This window comes from Manacus candei, unplaced genomic scaffold (assembly GCF_025592945.1).
Source record: "Manacus candei isolate 608988 ecotype Guabito, Panama unplaced genomic scaffold, ASM2559294v1 h1tg000037l, whole genome shotgun sequence".
Taxonomy (NCBI): Eukaryota; Metazoa; Chordata; class Aves; order Passeriformes; family Pipridae; genus Manacus; species Manacus candei.
The window spans coordinates 7102306-7128439 of record NW_026138085.1 but is presented as its reverse complement, the minus strand read 5'-3'; the positions used below and the strand labels follow the sequence as shown (position 1 = coordinate 7128439).

At 49.8% G+C, this 26134-nt stretch overlaps 1 protein-coding gene across 3 annotated transcripts in view; it reads left to right on the top strand.

The window, feature by feature from the left end:
- ARHGAP26 (Rho GTPase activating protein 26) overlaps positions 1 to 26134 on the top strand; it is a 117692-nt gene that overhangs the window by 64593 nt on the left and 26965 nt on the right. For all 3 annotated transcript variants that reach the window (XM_051794220.1, XM_051794219.1, XM_051794221.1), the window contains exons 15-20: positions 220 to 307; positions 1397 to 1455; positions 2284 to 2389; positions 15714 to 15873; positions 19581 to 19719; positions 23872 to 24025. In XM_051794220.1, the coding sequence (XP_051650180.1) occupies positions 220 to 307; positions 1397 to 1455; positions 2284 to 2389; positions 15714 to 15873; positions 19581 to 19719; positions 23872 to 24025 (706 nt within the window). The remainder of the gene's footprint in view (positions 1 to 219; positions 308 to 1396; positions 1456 to 2283; positions 2390 to 15713; positions 15874 to 19580; positions 19720 to 23871; positions 24026 to 26134) is intronic.

Here is a 26134-nt window from a genome sequence, read left to right as displayed (position 1 = left end):
TTCCCTTTCCTTTCTCTCCTCCCATCCCAGTGAATGTGGCCCATCCCAGGTGATGGACCCCACTCCCCTGCCAACATGTCTGTGGGGATTGGCTGTGGTCCCTGGGCTGGGAATAGCGAATAAAATGGGACATGAGAGTCTCTCCACACAGCTGAGCTGGCACAAAATGGAATTGTTTCCACTTTGCTTCACTTTTGTCTTTTTTGTCTTTTTCCTTAGATCCCAAAACAGCCACAGAGACAGATACAGAGATCTGTGCAGAGTGGGAGATCAAGACCATTACTAGTGCACTGAAAACATACCTGAGGTAAGGAGAAAACCCTCACCTGGCTTCAGGAGGGGTTCAGTGGTGGTCTGGGACATTACTGCCCCTTATTGCAGACCTTTAGCAACAGCACTTGGATAGAAACAGCAGAAACTGCTCTTAGGTAATTTATTCTGGCTTTTCCCTGACCTTCCAGCATGTGTGAGTATCATCTGGGGAACACACTCATTTCTGACAGATGCACATATCATGCCAACATGATTTTAAAAGCTCATTCTTGCATCTCCTGCTTTGATTTAAGCTTTTCTCTGAGCTTTTCCCAATGGACTTCCACCTCCTGAGCTCGTGGCAGGAGCTGTGTGAAGGGCAGCGGCTGTAGAGCTTTTCCAGACGCGGTGCTGAGCTTTAGTGTAGTTATAATTTCTGTGTGTAAGTCGATGCCTTTATCGTCCTGGGTATCTTCCCACCGGGCTCGGGTGTTGGCAGCCAGCAGCATCTCATTATCCACAACATGCTTCTACCTGTTGTGACCACAGCTCCTTGCTCCCTGTGGCTGTTGTGTGCGTTGGGTTGTGTTTGACAGAGTGAGGGAGCACAAGAGAGAAGCTAAATCCAATTAGGCTGGTGAGGGTAATTAGCATGGTGGGTCTCAGCCTAGAAAATCACAGAACACTACAGAATTTTGCATGATTGGCAACATTTGCTCCAGAGTTTGAACTGTTGGCAAAGCAGAGGAATGTGGGCAGCACCAGTGTGACCCTCTGAAGGGATGCAGCAGTGGGAGGGGGCAAGGGGAATTGAATGGGAACAGGGATTGTGAAAGTTTTACAACTAGTCTTGTTTATCTTTTTAATTTATTTTTAAATTTACTTGAAAGTCAGGGGCTTGGTAATGCACTGAAACTCCATGTTACTGAAGGAATGCTAAAATTAAAGATTAATTTAGTGACGAATAAATCAAAGGTACTTGCATAGATCTTATTCTTTCTGATGAGGGGAATTAATTAGAGTTGCTGTTGCTTAATTCTGCACTTTTCAAAATGGAGCTGAATTTGTGGTAGAGGCAAAGCTTTCTGTGTGTGGACTGTGTTCCCCAGATGTGTTTTGTGCCTGTTTCCTTTTTATCTTCTAGAATGCTCCCAGGGCCCCTCATGATGTACCAGTTTCAAAGGAGCTTCATCAAAGCAGCGAGTGAGTTTGTTGATGTTTATGGCCCCGCTCCCAAAGTGGAGCCTCATTTGCAAGTTACTGAGATTCCCTCTGCCCTGCTGCCTCCCCACCGACCTCCCGGGCTCCCGTCCCAGAAAGTAGAATAAGAATGGAGAGCCACGGGGCAGGTTGTTGTTTGGGAGGTGACCAGATGAAGAGGAAGCACAGATGGTGCTGGGAGCGCAGAGCTGGCGGTGGCTCCCGCTTGTTGTGACCATCAGCTGCCAAGGCGGGGGAGGCTGTTGTTCAAACAATGCCCACGGGTGTTCGATGGCACCAGTGGTGGTTCAGATGTCTGTGCTGTGTTCCTGTCACTTTCCTGGGAGAAGGGGCTTTGCTGGGAGCAGGTAGCTCTCTTTTGGCAGCTGTACAAGGAGCCAGGGCCAGGAGGGCTCACATAGTCCATGGCCACAGTGGTGGTGGCCTCTCTCAGCACTCCCACTTAGTACCCGTGGATCCAACTGTGGATGCTCCCGCCTGACCTTTGCTGGGCACACTGAACATACAGAAGGGGAACGTGCTGATATTCCTGTTGCTGAAATCACTCTGGTTTACAGCCAACCCTGCCCTGCCCTGCTCACCACTGGCTGTTCACAGGCATCAGCTCTCAGCTCACAGTTTCAGCCCATTAAGTGTCTTCCTTTGGATTCAACTACTTGGAGATGGTAGGAAGGAGCAGTGCCATGGATAGTATCCACAGCATGCCTGGGTGTGAGCAGGTCCTTGGGATGTCTTATGGAGTTAGTGTTATGAGTCTTCCCATAACAAGCCCCCGATGCAGAGATAAATCATCTTCTATTTCCCATACAGAACTGGAGAATCAGGAGTCCAGAGTGTCAGAGATCCACAACCTCGTTCATCGGCTCCCGGAGAAAAACAGGCAGATGCTGCAGTTGCTCATGAACCACTTGGCAAAGTATGTTTATGACTGATGTGTTTTTCTCTCCTTTTTCCACTTCCTCTGAAAGTTAATAGTGGTGGAAAAGTTTCCTTGTGTGTGTGTGGTGTTGAGTCATATCTGGTTGGCGAGAAACTGGAAACCTGAGTCTGAGTGAACCAAGGGCTGAGCGACAGAGTGGAGTGGGAGGGAGGAATGAGAAGAGGAGGGATGAGGGAGGCAAGGATGAGGGAAAGGGGCTTCCCGACCAATCCCCAGCCCTGTGTTGGCACCAGGAACCCATAAGCTACTGGGAATCTCGTGTTGCTTTTAGTGACCTGGAGTGGGGTTTGGCTGCCCAGGAGGCAGAGCAGATGTGAAGCTCCTCTCGGGGTTTCCAGTCAAACCTGGCATTAAAGGACTAAAAGTGATTTCTTTGCCCAACAGACAACTGCTCTGGGGTGTATTTTCTGCTTTTATGCACCCCGATGAATCAGTATTTCTGGGTGACCTTGAAACTTTGCGAGGGCAAAGGAATGGAATAATTTTTTTTCTTTCAGTGATAGAGCTGACCTGTAATTTCCCATCTTCTTCCTGCTCCTGCAGGTTCCCATAGAAACCTTTGATTAGTGTTTTAAAAGTGAAAGCATCATCAGATGTTTGTGACAGCCTCAAGGCTGGGGGGTCAGACCTGCTCTTGCAGTTTGCACTGGTGCTGCAGGAGCAGCAGGGATGAGGCAGGACTGGGAAACCTGGGGAATGAGTTAATCGGGATGACTGCTTAGGAGAAGGTCTGGGAGAACCCAAGTTATCTGTTTAAGGGGAAAAAATAACAAACGGTACTTGAAATAGGCTTAAAACCAACTCCAGATGCTTTCTTGTGACATGGGTTTGTGTCTCCATGGACTCCCTGGCAAGGCTGTTTAAAAACCAAAGAGCTGGTTTAGGTGTTGGTTTCAAACCTTCTGTATTTACAGCCTGAAGCCAGAGCCAGGCTCTTTCGGGTGCTCCCCTTGGCCAGTTGAGATTGCCCAGAAAAGTTTTGGCTGCCCCATCCCTGAAAGAGGGGTGGAATGAGATGAGATTTAAGGTCCCTTCCAACCCAAACCATTCCAGGATGCTATGTGTGCGAAGAATCCAAAACTGTTTAAATGTTTTCCATTTAAAGGAAACCCTGGTGATGGAGTGAGACATGGAGGGGGAGGCAGGTGTACAGTGGGGTTTGTGCTGTTTTGGTGGGGAAGGAACTGAAACAAAACAAACAGCGAGTGTGGTGGTGTTGCTATTTTAGGAAAAGAAACAGCTCATAGTGTTATTTAATAGGAAAAAAATTGTCTCAGAGAAAGGCAGGAAGCTGAGGAGCAAGAGCCTGCTCTGCTGAACTCTCCCAGCCCTGGTGCTACTCCTGGGGGATCCTGGGCTGTGGAGGGAGAGGCTCAGCCAACCCCAGGCATGGACTCACAGCATCCCTTTAGTGTCGATCCTGCAGCCCCTGCTCCAGGAGCATCACCCTGATCTGGGAGCAGCACCCTGCTTCAAGGAGTACCTGGGGAGCAGCTGGAGACAGGGCTTGTTGCCACAGCTCTTCTAAATGAGCTGTTTGAGGCTGCAGTGCCATAAAGCCATATTAAAGGCATAAGTGGAGATAAATCTGCACATCTGCAGCAGATGTTTGGAGGGAGGGGCCGTGTTGCAGAAGGGATGAGGCCTGGCTGTCCCACAGGGATGCTCTGAGGGTGGGACCAGCCAGGGTCTGGGTGCTGCTGAGAGCAGGGCACCCACAGTTAACGTGGGCAAAGCCAGGGTCCACTGCCTGGCCCTGCCAAGCTGGGCCACGCTGCTTGGAGGGGATTGTCTCATCTGTTTCTGTTTGGGTTTTTTATTTTAAGTAACATATGAATAATCAAGATTTGCGTGTTTATCAGATGAGCTAAAAAATATTTCTCACAGTCTTGCTGCGGAGATTTCTGATACTAAAAACAGAACTTGGGCTGTATCAGTTGAATAGAAAAAGAGCCTGTTCTTGCTGGTCTATGGCTTCTGGGTTTTTGGGGTGTACGTGCACTGGTGCACTGCTGCACTGACGAGGGACGTGGGGCTCCTCATGTGATGGGGCTGCAGTTATTAACAGCAGTAAAACCGTGCTAAGAAAGCTGATACATTCAAAAATGGCAATTATTAACACCAGTATCAGACAGGATAAGTGCCTCTGAGGTAATTTAGCAGTGCCCTTCCTCCTGCAGAGCAGAGAAATGCAGTGGGTTCCCTGTGGCAGCTGGGTGCCCCCCAATATTGGAGTGCAGTGAGAGGGACTAGCAGAGGAAGGAGAGGACAGATCTCAGAAACAGGTACAGATAGGATGGAGAGAAAAGAGTATATCAATAGAAAGTGAACATGATTTCTGCCTCTTACTGCATTTCCAAGACTGTTTACACTATCTCATGTCTGTGTGTCCAGGCAGTTATCCATTAAGACACACAGAGCAGGAGTGATTCCTGTTCATGCTCTTTCATCAGGAATGTAATGCTGCAATTCCCTCCCCTGCTCTGCAGACCCTAGTTTCAGTGAAACTTGCTATTACAGTTTTATTCCTTGACCCATGAGTAGGTAAACCCTTTAATCTTCTTTGCTGGGACATGTTCACACTCTCAGGATCCCCATAATAAACCCAGCTGTGTTTTGCTGTTCCTGAGAGCAAGAAGATCTCTTTGTTCTGATATTTTTCTGAGGAGATCTCAGCAGGGAAACCTAAGCACCCACAACCCAGACCGTCCCCTGAGCCTGTGCCTGTATCCTGATGACAGTCAGTGAGACTGGATAACACTGGCGCAGGTTTCCCAGAGAAGCTGTGGCTGTCCCATCCCTGGAAGTGTTCAAGGCCAGGTTGGACGGGGCTTGGAGCAACCTGGTCTAGTGGAAGGTGTCCCTGCCCATGGCAGGGGGTGGAATGAGATGAGCTTTAAGGTCCCTTCCAACCCAAACCATTCTGGGATTCTATGATTAAACCAATTTTTTTTCTGTCCAGTAAGTCAAAGCTAAGCAAGGCTCCCACAGTGGTGCTGGGCTGGCAGAGGCACTGCCAGAGTTGAGCTGGTTGCAGAAAATTGCTATTTTTGTTTGTGGAGCTGCAATATCATCCTTGTCTCTTTCTTCTTTTTTTGTGCAGAACAGGAGGATTTCACTCTGTTTATATTTCAAGCATTTCAGGAGTTATTTTTTGTGCGTGGCCATAATTTGACACCTGAGCTTTGCTTTGTTCTCGTGGCAGTGAGTCCAGCTCTCCAATGAAGGTGGTGCTGGGCTCGTGCATCCTCCGCAGGGCCCCCAGACCCTCCCGTGGGTCAGCATTCCCCCAGCATCGCTGCCACTGCCCCAGGTGTCCCCTGACCTGCACACCCACTCCTCTCCTGGCCAAGGTCAGGACCGTGGAGCAGGCTGCAGCCAAGCTGTGTGTACGTGTATTTAGCAGAATTAATTATCTCTAATCTCTCCCAGCTGCAACCTGGCCAACACCGACTGGTTCCCTTTGGTTTTACTCCGGTGGTGTTTTCTAGTTTGCGTTTTTTAACCAAGAAGACAGTGATTGTTATCCCTAGCACAAATTGTTTGCCGCTGATCAGCACGATGGTTTCTGATGGTTTCCGTGGGCTCTGCAGGGCAGCTGCTGTTGGGGATCCAGCAAAACCCACGTTGGCGCGACAGGGCAGGGGCCGGGCACGGTGTGCGGTGTGTTCCGGAGGGCTCGCTGCTGTACGAGGGATTGTTGGCAAAGGAGAAGAAGAAAAAAATTCCTCCAGGTCTTCTGCCTAAAAATACAACCCGTGCTTGTTTTCCTCGGCGTGGAGCAGTCCCAGCCTTGGCAGCCCTGTGCCGCGCTCCCAGCCACGCTGCCCTGCAGAGCCCCCTGGAAACTGGTCCCCAGTGCTCACCACGGTGGGCTCTGTGCCCACAACTTCAGGAACCCACCGAGGCACCTGCATGGGACCAGGAGTGGCAGATCCCCCAGAAATGTGCTTTTCCTTGGTTTGTTTTCCTGGTTTCCCCCGAAGGTGCAGCCGGCAAGGAGGCTGACGCCTCTTGGCACAGCAGGTCTGATTTCATCCCCATGGCAGCTGTTTATGCTGCTGTCTGGTAACTATTCATTTGCTTGATTTATGTATTGCTTCCAGTAAGTCATTCTTGTCCCGGACATTCTGGAAATTTCCACTAGCCACTGAGGCCTCTGAGATGCTCCGCTCTCTTATGCTTCTCACTTGATTTGGCTGCCAAAAGCAAGCAGGGAGCATTCTCTGAGCTAGTGTGCCCCGGGCCAGGCAGTGGTCCACATTGCTGCCTTCGGGAATGCCATTTTTTTGCCCAGTGCCTGTTTTTGCTCCATTTGGATCACAGCACTGCTGGCTCCTGGGCAAAACCCTGGGAGTTCGGGTGACTCAGAGGATCTGGGTATTCCCATAGGTAGCAAAAGTCACATGGAAGGTGACTCCCTGTAGGCACGTCCTGCCTTGCTGGAGATGGGAGAGTCCTGTCTGGAGCTCGACTGTCCTGGTTCAGGCTCGTGTCAGTCTCCTGCCGTGCTTTCTTTGCCCGTTTTTCCTTTTTCCCTAGTTGGAAATAGGTGGGCTTTAAGGTCCCTTCCAACCCAACCCATTCTGTTGGTTCCATGATTGTATGATTTGTGCTTTGGAGCCAGAGGTGTCAGAGCCTCGTGGGGCACAGCAACACCTTTGGTTTCCCCTTTGCTCTCCTCTACCTCATGTGTTTTGGTGGAGGAGCCGGTGATGCTTCCACAGAGCCCAAACAGCACAGTGTGCCCTGCAGCACTCTGTGCATGCCTTCCCCTTGCCTGCTCTGCCTTCCTTTTACTTCTCTGGTTTTGTTTTTGAGATTCTGCAGAACTAAAAAGAAAAACCACGACAAAAAACCCTGTAGGTGTTCTCTGGGTTTTTGGGCTTGACTTCCTGTAATGTTTAAATTAGCTATCTGCTTCTGCAAATGAACTTTTAACCCCCTCAGCCTGGATTGTCCATGGAGCAACTGTGTGTGTGCTGGTAGCTTTTCCTTCCAAGCTTCTCCAAAAGGTCCTTATGTTTTCTGCAGTTTCCCCAGTTTTTGGCTGGAGAGGAATGAGCTCTGGAGCCTACAACACCTCTCTTTAGATTCTTCCCACACAAGACTCATGTCTGTAGGTATGATAATGGGGGTCTTGGACTAAAGCTGATGTCACCAACCTGGCATGAGGGTTTAGAAGCTCGTAATGCAGCACATGCCTGGTTAGCTGTGGAGTTTCTGTGGTTGAACATCTCTGCTGAGCTCCCACTTGATGCCTGGGATCTCCAGGAGCAGCACCAGGCATTTTGCATTCCTCAAGTGTGAATGCTTGTGGGCTTGTGTTTGAACTTGGTGTGGTGGGATAGAGGTTGTTGATAGCACATAATTATATCTGGATTCTTTTTGTTTATCACAGTGAAACTGAAACTGTGTATGGAAACAGATTGAAGTGAGAGTGAGCAAAAGATTTCCAATAACTGGCTGGTCTTTCCCTGGTGGTGTCTGTGCCGTTGCCTCAGACAGAGTGGGATGGAGACGTCTTAATGAGCACATCCCTTGATTGCTCTGTATGAATAGACCCAGCACATGGACCAAACTCAGTGATTTTTAGTCCAATCTTTTTTCAGCACGAGGAAGGAGACCAGAAATCATCAGCGCCAAGATGTCTTTGAGCAACAGTTTTCCCCGTGATCTCCAGCTCACAGAATCAAGAAAAGTTTGGGTTGAGAGGGACCTTTAAAGCCATCTTGTTCCAACCTATATGTGTGTGGCAGGGTACACAAGACTGGGGGAATGAGGGATGTTTTCAATCATTGGAAAAGGTGGGACAAGCATTTTTCCTGCTGTTTTTTGCCATGACTTATTCTGCAAAGCTGGTTATTCCTGTATTCTCTTTCTTCTAAAATTGTTGTTCTATGAAATTCAGTATTTTGGAGGAGTGGGCACTAACCTTTCCTTTGTGAAGCAAATGTGCTCCAAAACACCTCTAAGAGGAAAAAAAAAAGTCAAACCCCCTTTTTGTTCTCCTTTCCCATGGCCACTGTACTCGTGTGAATGTACAGGTGTGCACCAGGCACCTCCTGCATGTGGCCCCACGACCTGGCTCCAGCTGGGAATGATTCCCTGCAGGGATGGTGGGAGGTGCACTTGCTCACCCCAGTGCCAGTTCCTGACAGGAGGCTCCCAGGGAGCCCATTTACTTTGGCTGTTTTCCACGCAGCAGGTTGTAGACTTCGGCACAGCGCTTACCGTGGCGGCAGATCTTTCAAAGGATTGTTTGTAACTTATACCTCTCCTTGGGGCTTTCATTGCCCTGCTGGCCCTGTGGGTTTCTTATTGCAATGTGACAGCACCAGCGAGTTCTGTTTTTGAAGGAAAACCTGCCTGTTCAGCAGGGGCTTTGCCGGGGTGCTGGGGCTGGGGATGGCAGTGGCACAGGGGATGGTGTTTGTGGCCGTGGCAGCCCCCATTCCACCCTGTCCCTGGGGTTGTTTAAGGGTGAGGCCCCTTTGGCTGCTGTATTTGTGCAGGTGGAAACCACAGTGACATTTAACATCGTGGCTGTACCTGTGGCTTTCACCAGGGTGTCAATGGAAACCTGTAGTGCTGCTGATGCTGTGATGAGGTGCAGGGAATGTGACAGCCCGGCGCCACTCAGCCCTGGGCTGAGGGTCGGTGAGCAGATCTGAGATCCCTCTGAGATCCCCCATCAAGCTCAGCTTGCCCAAAGCCAGAGAGGACGGAGAGGATGGCTTTGGAAACCACATTGGCTTGGTCTGGGAAGCCTGAACCAGAGCAGCGTTGCAGGTCCCTGCGTGTTTTCCTTGCAAGTTGCAGCACGTTTGGAATTCGCACTGATCAGACTCGCTGATACTGAACCTCACATTTGGCCTCGGCATCTTCTCAGTGCAACATGAGCCCTTTTTTTTTTCCCTGGGAGTGAACCCAAGCATCCAGCTGTGGCCAGATTCACCCAGGAGAAAAAGAGTCTTGTTGGAGCAAGCCAAAGCACCCAGAATCAGTGCAGGCACAGTTTTGATCCTTGCCTGAGCAGGAAACTCGAGAGCAGCGTGGCTGCTTGCTGAGACCCCTTTAGTCCTCAGTGTTGCCTCTGAAGGTTTTTGCTTTCAGCAAGTTTCCCCTTGTCATTCCCTGGTGATCTGTCCTCCTTCTGGATCCGCTGGCCTCCATCTACATTCCTCAGGCTTGGCTCTCCTCTCCGGAATGGCGGGGCTGGGGAGGGTGCGGAGCTGTGAGCTTGTGGCCTGCGGAGCCTGGGCTGCCAGCAGCAGGGTTTGTCTGTATTCCAGATGTTCCCAATTCCCACAGATGTGGCTGACTGAGCCCAATGACCTCCTGCCACTCCAGACTCCTCTGGCCCTTGCAGAGCTCCCTGCATCCAAGAGCAGCCCAAAGAGTGCAGTCATGTCCAGAGCCTCAAGAGCAGGATAAAGAGGCAGTTGTGCAATTTGGAAGTGTGGCAGTTCTGTGCTTGTGTACTCCAGCTTGGGAATCATGGAATCATGAATGTTGGAAAAACTCTCTAAGGTCATTGAGTCCAGCCGTTACCCCAGCACTGCCAAGACCACCACTAACCCATGTCCCAGGTGCCTTTGGAACATGAGATGAAGCAGAGCTGACCAGGCTCCTTTGAGGTGCTATACTCCTTGGTTCTCCAGGGCTGTCTCCCAGCAGCCACTGCAGACCAGTGTCCCTGTCACCTCCTATGATGCACATAGCCTTTTTAGGAATGGTTTAGGAATGTGTGATTGACCAGTTTAGCTGCCTGGGACACCAGCGGGTGCTGCTACAGGTGGAATTGCCAGCCCCTCGGAGAGGGGTGAAGCTGAGTGGGGGCCAACCCAGTCCCTCAACTGCTCTCCACCTACACACTCATACACTGCAGCCCAATTAAACTCAATAATGTGCAGGGATGAGTTAAATGCACCCAGGAACATTTCCCAGAACTCATTAGATCGTATCTGATAAATACCAGCAATTGTGTGCGCTCACAGCCGCCTGTGTCCAATCGTCCATTCCGGGGTGAGATCCAGATTAAATGGCTGGAAGTGGGGGCAACTGGGAGCAGGGAGCTGTGGGGTTCCACCTGGACAAAGCTTGGCTGTGCTGAGCCTCCCCGAGCACAGGCTGTGCTGCCCCAGGAGGGATTTCTGGATCGTGTCCAGAGACAGGCAGCAGAGCTGGGGAAGGGTCTGGAGCACCAGGAGCAGCTGAGGGGCCTAAGGGAGGCTCAACCTGCAGAAAAGGAGGGTCAGGGAGGACCTTCTCATGTTCTACAACTCCCTGACAGGAGGATGGAGCGAGGTGGAGGTCTGGTCTTTTCTCAGAGAACAAGCGACAGGACAAGAGGAAATGGCCTCAAGTTGTGCCGGAGGAGTTTTGGGTTGGATATTAGGGAAATTTCTCTCATGGAAAGGATCGTCCAGCCCTGGCACAGGCTGCCCAGAGCAGTGGTGGAGTCACTGTCCCTGGAGGGATTTAAAAGCCATGTAGATGTGGCACTTGGGGACATGGGTTAGCGGCGGCCTTGGCAGTGCTGGGGGAATGGCTGGACTCAATGATCTTGGAGAGCTTTTCCCACCTGAATGATTCCATGATACTATGATTCTTTGGATGAACTGGGTGGGAACTTAGCTGCTGCCCTGGTGGGCTCTCACTAGCATGGGGTAAGTGCAGTTCTGCCACGCACCAACACCCCACCCAGGATGGTGGATCCACAGGCCCCCCTCAGATCCCAGCGTGCTGCCTGCACTCCCTCTGCTTTTTACCTCTCGTGCACATCCAGAGTCAAAGGTGAGTGTTTAATTTCTGTCAAACTACCCAAAGCAGCCTAAATAATTTTGGGAATTGCTGGCCTCTGTGTGACTGGCTTTTCACATTAAACAGCTCTATTGGTGATGGCAGACAGGAGATGGATTTTTACCTGTAGCAATAGGAATTAGCTGCATTATTTTCCATCCTCTAAGGACTTGCTAGGCCAGCCACAACAAGCACTTTGTTTTCAAAGGTTTGTCCCAGGCATAGAAATAGAAACACTCCAGACTTTGCCTTTGTTCCCTTCAAATGGTTGTTTGCTCAGAGATTTTTTTTCTGAATCAGGGAAGATATTTGAACTAATAATGGCACTTTGGGCTGATATGCAGATACATGTATTTTATATATAAAATACATACACAAAAATTTTTATATATATATAATTTTATACACATATATAAAATACATGCACAAAGTATGTATTCCAGACACAGGAAACAGGAGTTCCATGGGGAGCAGAGCCGGGTGCCCTCGTGGCATCCACTGGAGCAGCCCCCATGGAGCTCTGTGGCTCTTGGTGCCCAGTGTGCTGGGCAGGGGCTTGAACTGTGTCCACCAGTGTCAAGTGATCCCACTGGTGCCAGGTCAGAGCCCAGAAGTCTCATGCTGGTCTATTTTTTGTTGTCCTGGGCCCTGTGCATGATGTTCAGCTGCAGTGCTGGCTCTTACTGGGAGGACTGGAAGCACCTGTGTAGTTTGCTGGAGAAGCAAATGAATTCTTTAACTGGGTCTTAGTGAAAATGAGTCTGAGCCATTGAGCAGGGTGAAAAGACCAAATTCATTAATCTTGGTAAGAGGAGTGAGGGCCCACGCTGTGCTGCCTGCCCATGGCACCCGCTGCCATTCTCCTCTCCCACATAGTGCCGACCACGAGCCAGCGCAGCCAGGGAATATTTACTGTTCCTGCGCTTTCCCTGCACTGAACCTTGGCTACCAATTACCCTGTATTAAATTGTGTTTGGTCATGGCAGTGATTATACGGTATCCAGGCAATCTGGGCATAATCTAATTTAACACACAACATGGATTTACTCCGCTCCTGTTCTCCTTTGTTTTGCTGAAAGTGAGTGTAAAGTGAGCGGCATCCACAGACACCCTGGGGAATGACCTGCTGGGATGGAGCTCCCACAGGAGCGCTGGGCTCCTGGCCCAGGGTGTCCCAGGCTTGGTCTCAGTGCCGTTGGCTGGGTGCTGGCAGCATCCAGCACAGCTCCTGGGTCAGCACCAAGTGGGTCAGGCCTTCATGGAGCTGCGCATTGGTGAGGCACTGCTGAGCGCAGATATTCCCATGGCCAAGGACTGTCCCACACTGCCAGGCTGATCTCCCACTGATCCTGGAGGGAGGCATGTGGGAAGCATCATGTGTTGAGAGGAGGAGGCACAGCCCAGAGTCCAAAAGCCAGTGGTAGTTTGGCCTGTTGGGAGCCCCAAGCAGGAGTGAAGAGGTTCTGCACATTCCTCCATTAATTGTTGCTTCTTCCCTGTGCTGGATGTGACTCCTCCAAAGTGGGTATGGAGAGGGAGTGGGAAAAGGACCCATCAAAGTTAATGTTAGTGCAGTTCTTTCAAAGTGCACTGAGGACCGGAAAGAAACAGCAGGTTAAAAGGAAAATACAGTGAATGCTTGGAAACCTTCTAAAGGGCAGCTCAGGAATGGCACTGCCAGTCCCTGCTGAACAGCCCCAGCATTAAGCTCACTTTGGGCTGAGAACACCCCATCTTTAGAAACTGTGGCATTATTTCCTAGTACAAAAGATGATGAAGAGGTATAATTTAGAGTAGATTATCCTGTGGGTAATGGTTGTGGAATTTGAAGGATGTGAAAGGTGAATCATGTTTTGGAGCACAGCTGTGGTGACCCAGTGTGGGGAAGGCTATTGCTGGAAAAGTACCCAGGATGCAGATCAGTTCATGTACCACTAAGGTTTATTCCAGAAAGGAGCCAGATTGCATAGCTGCAGAATGGCTCCCACACTTCCAGAGGCAAAATAAAACACAGTGGAGTTTGGTGATGGAGGCAAGGGGCCACCCGTGTGGACATTGCTAGGGCAGGTCCGTGGCTGGTGCTGCAGGATCATGTCCTGCCTGGGAAGCCATTAATAGCTCAGTCTGAAATAATTACCAGGGCCACGCACAGCTGCCTCACCCTAATGAGCTGGTGACAGTGCAATTTATTAGAGTGATGTAGGACATGGTAACGGTAATGAGAAATGGAGGGACCTAATTTTGTATGACTTAGATCAATTAGATTGTTTTTTTTTAATAAATGAACATTGTTTTACTAACCGCAGAAGATCACTAAAATTATTATTTTATTAGTACTTTTCAAAACCATTTGAATTGCAGCTGTGTTTTTCCAAATCGAGTTAGGAGCACGTGAATGTGCGTTTGAAATGTAGATGTTGCAATGTGAAAATGTCTTTGGGGTTTGTAAGTGTCTTGGTGAGGAGATGGGTGGGAGTGAGAGGAAGGTTTGAATTCTCGTAGAAGTATTATATAGCATATAATGTTTCTTACTGGACTTCTGCCTTTCTCACTGTTGCATGGGGTTGTGACTCCCTAAGGAAAGTTTGCTCCCCCTCTCCCAGCTCTGCGGGTCATGGTGGGTGGTGCCAGTGTTGCAGTGCACAGCTTGGTGTACTCTTGGCTGTGGTGAGGATGGGGATGGGGATGGGGAGAGGCTCCGTGCCCATCTGGGGATGGGAATGTCCAACCTGGATGGGATGACAGCAGCCCTGTGGGCAGCACATCATCTCAGCACTGGCAAAGTTGTCATCTCTGTGCTGGAGCCTGTTTCCAGGGCAGCCCATCTCCCACAGCATTTACTGACACTGGAGATTTCCCGCACTTTTGTGATAAAATATTCAGAGCTTCCTGACAGTGGGGGGAGTTACGGGTAAGAGGGAGGTTCCACCAGCTCCTGAGGGGCTTTGGCCAGGACCTCCCACCTTTAAGCGCAGACTCGGTGGAGGTGACAGCTCTGCCTGTTCTCCAGGGATGTAACATGCACCGAAGTGAGGCTTCTTGCCTGGGCAGTAAGTAGGGCTGATGCTGCTGTTGGGAGAAGCTAGACCAGCAACCCTGAGCCCTACTCTGTGCTGAGGTCCCCATCTGCTGCCTGAGGAGCTGTATATAGAGATGAGGAATGAGTTCTTTCTGGTTCAAGTGAGATTTGGATGGAAAAGGATGGAAAACATCTTTTCTTTTAAGCCAACCTGTGCTTACAGTGTGCTGAAATACACTGAGTATGCCCACAAATATCTTGGCCCCAAGATCAATAGGCAATGAATTTTTGGGGCAGTCCAGCCTCACTCTGTGCTCCTCCGCTGCATTTATCCATGGAAACAGGAGAGAAAGAGTGAAGGGAAAAGACACTAAAACCCCCTTAGGCTAAAACTGTGTGAGCACACAGCCTGAAGCTGCCGTGTTTCCTGGTTGAAGAGGTGAGGAGAAAACCACAAGAAAGACTCGGGGAGATGGGGCTGCAGGGCTGCGCTGCAGGTCCCGGCTGCGCCGCCCGCACGCGTGTCCCCGCGTGACTCAGCAGATTCCATGGTACCCGGCGAGTTCTGTCCATGCCACAACCAGGCTTGTGCCACGGAGCAGCCGAGCACCTGGTCCCTGGCATCCGTGGTCTGACATGGATGGGGGCTGCTGGGCTGCCTCCTGCATGCAGTGTGTCCTCAGTGCACGGTATCCTCAGGGTGAGACAGAGCATAGGATGTGCCCCATTGGGACTGATGGGGATTTGCATCACTAAGACCAGGGACCAACTGGAGCTGCTCCAAGTTAACCCCTCAAACACACCGTGGCACGTCCTCAGCGTGAGCTGCTTCACTTCTCTGAACTGGTCTGTGCCCTCGTGAACAAAAAAGAGATGGAGGTGGCAGAGAGGAAGCTCGAATATTGGTGGGTCCCTGGGTGAGCGGGTGCTCATCTCAGGTGGGTTCCTCAGCAGGATGGAGAAGGGCAGACGTGGGCCATGGGGATCTGGGGGTAAAGACCCGTTGTCACCTCCCAGCCAGTCTGGATGACCTGGATGGGGCTGACCTCTGGTGCAGCCCAGCACTGGAATGGCTGAGAAGGAATTGGCCTTTGGAACATATGAGGTCACTCATTGAGTTGGAGAGCAGCGTGTGTCAGAGGTCCAACAATTTGTTTTCAGAAGGGTTTTAAGCATTAATGATTCAAGATGTTTTTCTGGGAGTGGTTTGCAGCATGAGGCTCGGTGGCCGGTGCGGGGTTGGGGTTTTGTGGGATTAGTCAATTCATGGAGGCTGAAAGGTCTCCAGGAACACAACAGTTAAATTTGTACTTTTCCACATGGCTGAGCCTTCAAGGAGCTCACCAGGAGCGTAAAAAACGTAAACAGGGTTGTAAGCCTTGTGCCAGCCACGAGTCAGGGAGAGCAGAGAGGGGGTTCCCTGCGGATTAGTTCCATCACCTACTTCATTTTCTTTCTCTTTTTGTTTTTTCCCAGAGTTGCAGATAATCACAAGCAGAACCTGATGACTGTTGCTAATCTGGGTGTGGTGTTTGGGCCGACGCTGCTTCGACCTCAAGAGGAAACAGTCGCTGCCATTATGGACATCAAATTCCAGAACATTGTGATTGAAATTTTAATAGAAAACCATGAGAAGGTAGTGGCTTCCCTGGCTTCTTTCAGTGTCAATTATTTATGGGAAGGAATTGGTCTCTCTTTCCCAATGGGAGCCCCCTCTCCCAGGGCCCCCCTCATTCCCTATAACCAGCAGCACTGGCAGCTTTGCTGCAGGTGGGGGGGCTGTGCCAGGGAAGGGACAGCTGGCACCTCCCTGGCACTGTCACTAGTGAGGGACACAGCTCAGGAGAGGGCACAGAGGTGCCAAAATTACCTGTTCCTGGGGTGCAGTTGGGTAACCAAGCTGTTCCTGGCATCCCAGTATGAGTCAGCATGTCTGTGCCTCCATCACAGAAATCCCCTTTCTCCCCCTTTTCCACTGTTTAGTAGAAATTTGTCCTTGGTTTCAAGACAGATGAGCACTAAAGGAAGCTAGTGCAAGATGTACACCTTGGCTGGCTCCTGCTTTGCTGACTAAATCTGGGTTTATCAAGTACTGGCTTTATCCATAGCATTGATCTCCTGAATCCTGATGCATTTGTGTTTGTTGACCATGAGGATGTTGTTTGTCAGTGGAGCAGTGGTGGCTCGGTGGGGCCATCGTGCTGGCTGTCCCTCCCAGTTGGCTGCATGGGGTGACTGCATGTGCTAAAATATACCATTTTCTTCTGAATTCATCCAGTTCCATGATTATGCTCTTTTGTTAGTCTGGTTTTGGTTGGAAAGAAGTAACTAATTTGTGCTGCAAAGGTAGAAGTAGAGACCAGCTTGCCCTGACCAGGGTGGTGGTGCAGGGTGGCATCACAGCTGTCACATGGGGCTTTGCTCACAGGCATCTTGGGGGACATCTTGGACAGGTTTGTCATGTGTTCACATGCAAGGCTGAACCTCTGCTCTGTGTGGTGTGGGCAGCAGTCCTGGGGCACAGCTGCATGGGGCTGCAGTGGGGCCTCAAACATGCAACCAGTGGGGTCAGGGAGACAGGATCTCTGATTCTTGGAGATATTGCTTCTGTGGGCACAGAAAGGCTGTGGTATTGGTTTGGGATGGAGGAGCTCAGGCATGTTCTCCTCAGGAAGATCCCTATGCATCAAGGTGTTGCATCCCTTGCATTTGTCTTTAAATTAGAGCTACCATTGGGAACTGCTGTCCTTTGGGCCAGTCTGACACCAGATCCTCTGGAAATGTGGAATAACCTTGGGATGGGAGTAGGATTAGGGCTTGGAGAGGAAGGGACGATGGCTCTGTTTGCCTGCCAGGTGTTGCAATGGAGCAAACAGGAGCCTAAGGAAGCTGAGCAGGAGCCACATGCCCTGCTCTGCTGCCCAGCACTTCCTAACAAACCCCAATGCCACTTTCCTTAACAGGATTTATCCATGAGCGATTCTTGGCCTTTCCTCCATGTGCTTGTGAATACAACACATTTATGTATTATAAAAGATATCCTAATTCTCTGTAATGCCTCCTGCGCTGCCCACACCTCTCCCTGCCTCCACAAGAGCAGCTGGAGAGCCTGTGTTGAGGGTGCAGTGCAGGCCATCGGCTTTTTGGGCTGACTGGGGGCTTTAACAGAAATGCAAAGTTATGGTAAGATCTCAGTGCTGAAGGTTTTAGCAAAATAGTTTCATAATGATGTTCCAGCTGCATTTGAAATGAGGCTGCTTTTAGTCACTGAGTTCCTCTCTAAAGAGCATTTTTATCTTCTCTTGTTATAAAAGACCAAAAAAAACCCCAAAAACCTGAAACAGAAACCTGGAAGTTTATTTTCAAGAGTGCTGTGGGAATTGTTGTGTAAAATGCAATTCATAAATCAATGCTTTTATCTTGCTTGGTTTATATATTTCATTATATTTCCCAAGGTGAATTTATTACTGAAAAGCAATTTGAAAGCAGGAGCACATTAAAGCAGGCAGTGGCCGTGCTGGGTGTGGGGAGTGGAGTCCAGGGCAGGCAGGGTGCCCTGGGACCGATTTCAACCCCTGTGCTGAGGATCCTGCCTCCCAGGAGCTGTATTTAGCCTGCTGAGCACAGGGCTCATGGTGAGGTCCCAGAGCCAGGGAAGGCACCTGAAGCATGTGCAGCTGTGTGAGCCACGAATAGCCCGGCTAACTGGGACTGTGAGATGTACTGGGCAGGGCTGGTGAGGTGCTAGGGTGGGCTGGTGAGCTGCTGGGGGCTGGGGAGGGCTGGTGGGATGCAGAGAACATGGTGCATCATCCATGCAAGAGGCTGGGGAGACACTGGCCCCCAGACTCCAGTGGGGAAACTGGGAACCAGCCATTGCGGAGTGGGAATGGCCGTGGGCAGGCGTGTGGGGTGACAACATTTGGTGCTTCTTGCAGAGAGTGTGACTGGGGCAGCCTCTCTCTCCACTAATCCCTGAGCCCATGAGGAATGTGTGAATGAGCACTGCAGAGCTCCCCAGGAAGGGCTCCATGATCTCTCCATCTGTCCCACTGTGCAGTCAGATCCAAGCGCTCACAGGACCGTGAGGGGTCCTGCTGTGCACACAGGAGCTGGACACAGGGATTCAGCTCCAATTCCTGTGCCTCACCCCAGCTGCTGGCTTCAGGGCTGATCCCGAGCCCAGACAGGGAGTCCCTATGGACAGAGAGGCTGGGGAGCAATGTCCTCAGAAAGGCCAGGGAGGGATGTCTTTGGCCATGTGGTGCTCGATCCACTGGGAGCGGGTCATCAGCTCCTCTCGAGGGCCGAGCACTGCCCTTCCCACTGCCCCTGTGCACTTTTGGGAGGGATAGGACATTGATATTTTTGACTGAGGCGTCCTGGCACTTTATCAGGGATTTGTAGGAATCATCGTGGAGGACTGGTGTGTGTGTGTGTGAAGATGATGTTGTTGTTTCATGAAACAAACCCATTAACTGCTGGCAGCGGCTCCGCTTGCTGGTGGCATGTGATGGCCATTGATTACTGTGGTAATGGCTGTTGGTGACCATGGCCATGGCTGTTGGTGGCCACTGTGATGGCTACCAGTGACTCTGGCAACAGCCATGTGCTCCAGAGGAGCCACCCCATGCTGCAGCGGGCAGTGAGCTGTGTCAAAATGCAGTTTTCCTGTTGGGAACCTCTGTCCGTGCTGGTTGACTGTCTGGCTGGGGCAGGTAGAGCAGGAAAGACACTGAGGGATGGGGTTTAATGAGCTCTAGCAATGAAGTGAGACCTTGAGAGAGCTGGTATGGAGGCTGCTGTTGTCTGAGCCTGGGGATCCAGAAGAGGAACAATAAAAAACCAAATATCAACAACCAACAAAACTGCTTCTCTTTGGGTTCATGCAGTTTTAAAATTCCATCCCCTTGAGAAAAATGTGATTACTCAGTTTTCTGACAGCTGTGGCTGAAAGTTGCAAAGACTTTCCCAAGCTGGCCTGCAGGCGTGGGAGCGTGGGCGCCGAGGCTGTGCTACAGGGGGCATGGGGAGAGTGATGGCTGGTCTGTCTGGGACACTCGCCATCATCTGCACCCCCAAAAATTCAGCAGAGTGCCAGAGTGTCAGGGTTCTTCCCATCCTGCAATGTGCATCTTGGGTGAAAAATAGAGAAGAGGAGTGCAGACAGAGCAGGAATGTAGAATTTAGGAAATTCTACCTAAAATATTGCCCTGTTGAACACATGTCTTCCTCAGAGGCTGCACTGCAGAGTGGTTGTAGAGTGGTGCAACCCAGGCAGGTGGGCAGCTGTCCTGTTCGAAGGATGATGCCAGAGAACAACTTGTTTATTATTTTTAACAGATATTTAACACGGTGCCAGAGACTCCGGCGTCGAACTCACAGCTGCTGTTATCCCGCAAGAAGAGCATGGACTCGAAGCCTCCCTCCTGCAGCGAGCGGCCGCTGACGCTCTTCCACACGCCCCAGCCCAACGAGAAGCGTAAGTGCCCAGCCGCCCTCTCAGCCCTCCATATTTGCCCTAATCATGCCTAACAGATTGTCATTCCCATGCCATTCCCATGCAGTTCTACTGCTGTCAGTGGAAGAGATGATTCCATAACAGGGTCAGGCTTCAGTTTCCTCCGCTGTTGCATCAGTGGGGAGTTTGAAGCTCTCCTGGCATCTGAGCCCTTAACCAGGGTTCGACACAAGGCTGCTGTAGCACGGGATAAAGTGTTGCTGTCCCTTCCCCACCTGACTGGCCCCTGCGTGTTCCCCTTCTCATGTTCCTCGCCCCCATCATCGCTGTCATCAGCTGCCGGGACGCGGGTGCCACACCTGTGCCGAGGGTGGCCACCCGCCGACATCCCCACAGGGCAACCCTTTTGGGATGCCCTCAGGCACTTTGCCTTTTACAGACAGGAAAACTTGGCCAGGAGGTTTGGCATTTTCCTGAGGATTATGTACCATGGCAGTTTAAAAATGTTGGAGCTCATCTTTCCATTTCTGTCACTAATTGATGCTCCAGATATCTGGGTGAAAGAGCCAAGGCCCCATCCCTGCTCATGGGGTGGCAGAAATGTGTCTGCTCAGGCTGTGGCTTCGCCTTACAGCATAAACCCAATTCCCAGCTCTCTGGTTCATCCAGGCCATGTGTTCCTGGAACCAACTGGGAGCTCTCCCAGTTTGATCAAAAAGCAAGAGAGTGCCCTGGTGAGCAGAACAAGCACGCATGGAGCAAGGAGCAGGGGAGGGCTGGAGAGAACCCAGCTTCCCAGGGTAGACAGAGTGGTCACTGTGGACTTTGCTGACTCTCAAAACATGTGGGTTTCTCTGATTGAGTTACTGTTAATTACCAGCCACTGTCATTTCCGAGGGTGTCGAAACAATCCGTGTGAGTTTGAGGAAGCAGTGGTGGCACCAGAGCGTGCTCTGGGAATGGTGTAGCACAGCTGTCGGAGGAGCCTCAAATATCAAAAGTTCCTTTTGAAAAATTCAGTCCTAGTGATTTATTTTCTGCTAACTAAGCAGTTGCTTGTCATACTCCAGGGTCAATGGGCTGCTGGAACCCTTGTGTGCCATCCTCCCCATGCCTGGAAGAGGAACTGAGCTCATGTGTTTATTTCTGCATTTATTTATTCCCAAATGAAGCAATGTTTTCCCAGTTTTCCTCCTGTATCTTTGGGAAGCCACTACCATTTTATTCGGTGTTTGCCATCCCTGCTGCACATGTCACTTGAGGAATAATGTGAGGTTTCTTTTTTCTTCATTTCTTCTTCCTTTCTTAGTCCTTTCTTCTTCTTCCTTTCTTCTTTGTTTTCTTTCTAACTGGTCCAGAGATGGGCCAAGGCTCAAAGTCAGGTTGAAGCACGAGGGCTTGGGCAGCAGCTCAAACACAACTGAGCACCACAGAAATTGAAAGCTGAAAATTGAAGCTAGAAATGTTCAAAAGGGGAACAAGGTGCACATTTTTTAAGACTGAGAATAATTTTACCATAAGAAGTGAAGTGGGACAGTGGATTTTCCATTACTTGAAATTTGTTTATCGAAGTCCAATATCTTTGTAAAATTTTCAGTAGAATTCATCATACAAAGCTGTGTGTAAGTCGAAAATTATCATGTTCAACAGACAGGGTAATGCAAGAGAGTGGATTAGATCATTATGTTTAATCTATGATTATAGTGATTATTTTGTTGTTAAACATTCCCATTTTTGCCCACAACTGACCCAGGGGGGGTCTAAGAGAGAAGTTGCAGGTTTGGTTTATTAACAGAAGCTCTTGCTCTTCTTCTTCTTTGCAAAGTGGCTCTTCTCCCTTCTGCACTCTGGAAGTGCTCTTTAGCTGAAAGGCAGTTCTGCTCTTGTAGCTGTAAGACCAAATTAAACCTCCCAGCAAAGAATCCTTCACATAAGCATTTAAAAACATGAAGCAAAACACAGTTTCAGCCTTTTAAAAAGGAGGAAATAAAATAAAGCAGGAGTTTCAGATTCTGCCATTCATCTCCCTTCCCCTTTAGCTGAAACACTTCCAGTTCTGTGGCTGACGGGGACTCTAATTTGATATTGGCTGGTGGCTGGTGTGGAGATTAGGCAGACAATCCACACTGATCTGTCAGGCTTATGGAGCTTATTCCTGGACTTCAGTCTTGGGTAGAAAATGTTTGGAAATAATAAGCTGTAGTGTTAGTCCACACTCCAGGGACTCAGGTCGGCCCTGGGTCCAGCCAGGCTCAGCGTGAGCAATCCCTGAGCTTGGTCATCTGTGTTTAGGTGGTCTGTCACAGGCTGCCCAAAACCTGCTCTAGCAGACACAAAAATAGAGGGATTTGGGGTTTTTAGGTCCTTAGGCAGCTTGATTTCTCTCTCATTTCATCTACTGGCTCCCATGTCTGCATGTCAATACTTGTGGAGCTCAGCATTCTGCTTTTCTTTACTTTTCCATCTTTGTCTTCTGCATGGATAATCTTTTTCATCACAAGGTGCTGGTGCCCTCTGAACCCAGAGGTTTCAACTTTCACAGAGTTGGGGACAGAGAGGTGTCTGTGCTGCTTGTCCCCATGGTGACTCATTGCAGATCAAGATCAGGGAAACCCAATTTCAGGAACATGTTGATGCGTATCAACATAATTAACACATCCTTGACCTTGGCTCATCTCTGGCAGATAAGCTCAACCTCAGATAAACCAAGGTTTAACCCTGTCCTGCTGCCATGTAGGTGCTGATTTTGTCCAGGTATCTGGGAAATGCAGCAGCTCCAGCAAAGGAGCAGGACAAGGATTATCGGACCCTGCTCTGGACATCCACAAACCTGTGGCTGATGTGGTTTTTCCCTTTAGAGCAGTGGCAGAGCTGCCCCAACACTCTGAGACAACGCTCCTGCCAGGCTGTTTTACAGGCAGTTCCTTTCTGCTGTGTGCTCAGGATTAACTTTTCACATATCCCAGGAGTTCCTCTTGCACTCTTATCCCTCTTTAAATGTGCGCAGGATACGGATGCATATTGCACGTTCTCCTTGCACAAGCAGAGATAGCAATTAAGGGAGATTGAGAATGAGGATTTCCATATTTCTTTGTGCTTTTTGGTTGTAGTTGGACCATATTATTGTGCACTGGAAAAATAATTTTGGAAAGATATATCCTTGAAGTAGGACTCTCTGTGTTTTCCAGCAGGTGCCTGTCTTTCAGGAAAGCATCATCCCAGAAGCAGCAGTTCTCTGCCTGGGGCTGCTGTCGTGCCATCAGTGTTGCTAATTGCTTCTCACAATTACAATTACTGCTCATATGGAAAAAGCTTCTCCTGGAAATGAGTTAATGGGATTTTAGGGGATCTGGGGCAGAGATGAGGAGGGGCCCATGCTGTGGTGTCAGCTTGAGATGCACAATATTGTCAGTGCTCACTGCTGAAGTTACACAAATAATGAGGAAATCTCTTAATGTGATTGAGAGAAACAGGAATCTCTGAGAAGCTCTGGACTGTCAGCAGAGCAATGATCCCAGCACCAGGGGATGCCCAACACATCCCATTCCTTTCCAGATCCAAAACCGGGTCTTTGTCCCACCATGGCTCTGCATTTTGAAAGAGCTGAGCTGAAATGGAGCAGAGACTCCATTCCCTTTCCCCTTTAGACCTGGACAGGAACAAGCAACAGTAGTGATGTCAAGTATGAGACTGAAGCATTTTTTGCTGAGATAAACTTAGGTCCTTAGGCAGCTTAGGGTGATCTGTCCTGTTCTTGATCTAAAGTGTTGTCTTGCTCTGTTGTCCAAACACTCCATCCCTTGGGAGCTGATTTCAGTAACACAAATCCATTCCTGTGCATAGTTTGCATTTTAATTTCTTTCAGGTTGGGGCATTTTAGATGTCTTTGGGAAAACAAAATGTTAATGCATTGAGAAAAGTGCGTATTTGCTTGCTAAAAATGGTGCTTATTTAAATGTACCTGCATCTTAAAACCAAAAGAACCAAAGAGTACCTGGTATTTTCTGTGGTTTAATGTATAATATCTCTGTAACTAACTCTGAGCTCTGGGTCGATGCTCCCAGTTTGCATTGGGGCAGGGTTTGCTGGGAACACTCGATGCCTTCGCAGTCATTTGCTCTTTACTTTGCCTTCAGTGGCAGCTGATGGTTCTTGGATTTTGGTGTTTTTTAGAGGAGAACAGGAACAGTATCATCAACTCCAGCCTGGAATCCGTCATCTCTTCAAATGTAAACAGCTTCCTCAACTCCAACAGCGCTCCCCAGCCCAGCCTGAACTCAAGTGATCTTGAACTAGAAGTAATTAAACCCAACAGGCCAAATTCCCTGTAAGTACAGTGGTAATTAGTGTTTTATGGACTCTCCATCCTTAATCTTTAATCAGGGTTGTTACTTACTCAATCCCAGCAGTTTGCTGAAGAATACAATTTAACATTTTAATTTTTAATGGGCACCAAGCATGTACCCTGCATTTTTAACTTGGTCTAAACGGTGGAATTTGTTACTGTGGGTTACATCTGCCAGTGAGTTCCAGCTCTGGGGGTTTTGCCCATGTGGAATATTTTTGAGCAGAACTTCCAGGGCTGCCCAGCCCATCTGGTGATAACTCCAACACACACAAAGGACTTTTCTTCTGAGTTCAATTCTCTGACTGTTGTCAGTACAGTTGATCTCCGGCCAAATCTGTGCTGTTGCTTCTGCTATTGCTTCCTTCATCTGGAAAGTTCAAGGGAAAAAACAGCGACCTTAGCAATGCCTCCCTGGGGATGGCCGAGTTATTTACGAAGTCCCTGAACTCGCCACAGCAGAGCCCTTGCGCGATGGCGGCTCCGCTGGGGGAATTTCCTTCCTGCCGTGGCTTGGCCAGGCCCGATAGCATTTTCCCACAGAACCTCCCCTCCTTGTCATGTGAAGATCTGCTCAGATCTTCAGGAGCTGAACCCAGTTTCCCCCTGGTGCTCCTCGGCACGCCCCTGCGCATCCCTGCGGATCGGCCGGCGGGAATGCTGCTCCCACCACGGCCGCTCATGGCCTCGCTGCACACAGCGACCTTCTCAGTTCAGGGAGACCTTCCTTCCCACCCCTCCAGTCCTCCCACAGGCCTCAAACACTTCCAGTTCCTGTTCATCCAGAGCAGCCCCCATCCCCTGAGAGCAGACAGGGACATTCCTGATTTAGCTGGATGCTGGTGGAGGGCTCGGCCAAGTGCCAGGGCAGGTGCTGCAGAGATGGTGAATCTCGTTGTTGTTGGCTTGGCTGGCACCGGGGTTGGGTTTGGAGGTCTGGGGTCCAGCCCTCACTCCAGCAGGTGGGATGCCTACGGGCCCTGCCCATCTGAGTACTCCCAACGGGAAGGTAAGTGTGGAGCAGCCAAGACAGGCTTCATCCAGCTTCATCATCTGCTCTGCCTCCCTCCTCATCATCGCTGCCACTAAACCCTCAGCTGCATGAGCACCACACCGACCTCTCCTCAGCATTCCTGGGAGCAGGACTGTGAGGCCCAGCCCCACGCCATGCCTGCTCCCTGTGGATTTTCCCACTGCGAGTGAGCTGCCTGGCAGAAGCGCTGTGGGGGCAGGATAGAACATCCAAAGGTAGGACACTTCCAAATCAAGATCGTGCTTTACATGTGTTATATGCAGAGTAAAGATGCATCTCTGTCTCATGCCTGCTTGAAGCTCTGGAGTCAGTCACGTCCCATTCCCCCAGTAGGATGGTTTTAATTTATTTATCCTTTAAGGGGAAAAAAATGATGTGGCTTATAGAGCAAGGTTTGTGAACCCAGGTCTTGCTGGGACCTGACAGGGATTGTTTGCCACATTCACAGTTTTTCAGATTTCAAGAGTTGCCTCTTCCTAATAATTTCTTTCTTAACAGAAGTTATAAAGAAATTCAGCAGGATAAATCAGTTAAAACTGTGTGACACTTTGGAGAGCGGAAGCACCATGCTGTTCCCAAGGGATTAGGTGAGCAGCCTGGCACTGAACCAGGTGCATGTGCCAGTTCAGGGGCCTCTAGTTCTGCAAAGTAAAACAGGGCCAAGCAGGGCAGCACTGGCAGCTTGTGGCTCTGACAGTGCTTGTGGCATTCAGTGTTTTTCCTCAAATCCAGTGATTATGGGATGATTTGTGCACATGCAGGAACACATGAGTTTTTGGTCCATGTTGAGCTGAAGTTTGAAAAGTAAGTGTTAAAGTGAATAGTACCACAAGGCAGATATTCTCTATGACCCCAAATATTTAAATCAAATGCCTTTAATCCAGTCTTCCAATGAGGCATCTGACTTAATTGTATTGTGATTAAACTGTGTGTACAGACGTCACTCACCCCTCTGTGCCTGCTTGCCCAGGAGCAAAGGCTGTGCTTGTGGTTTTGACAGCTCCGTGGGGTTCTGCCCTCCATGGGCAGTAATTGTGGGGGGGTGGCTTTGCAGTGGT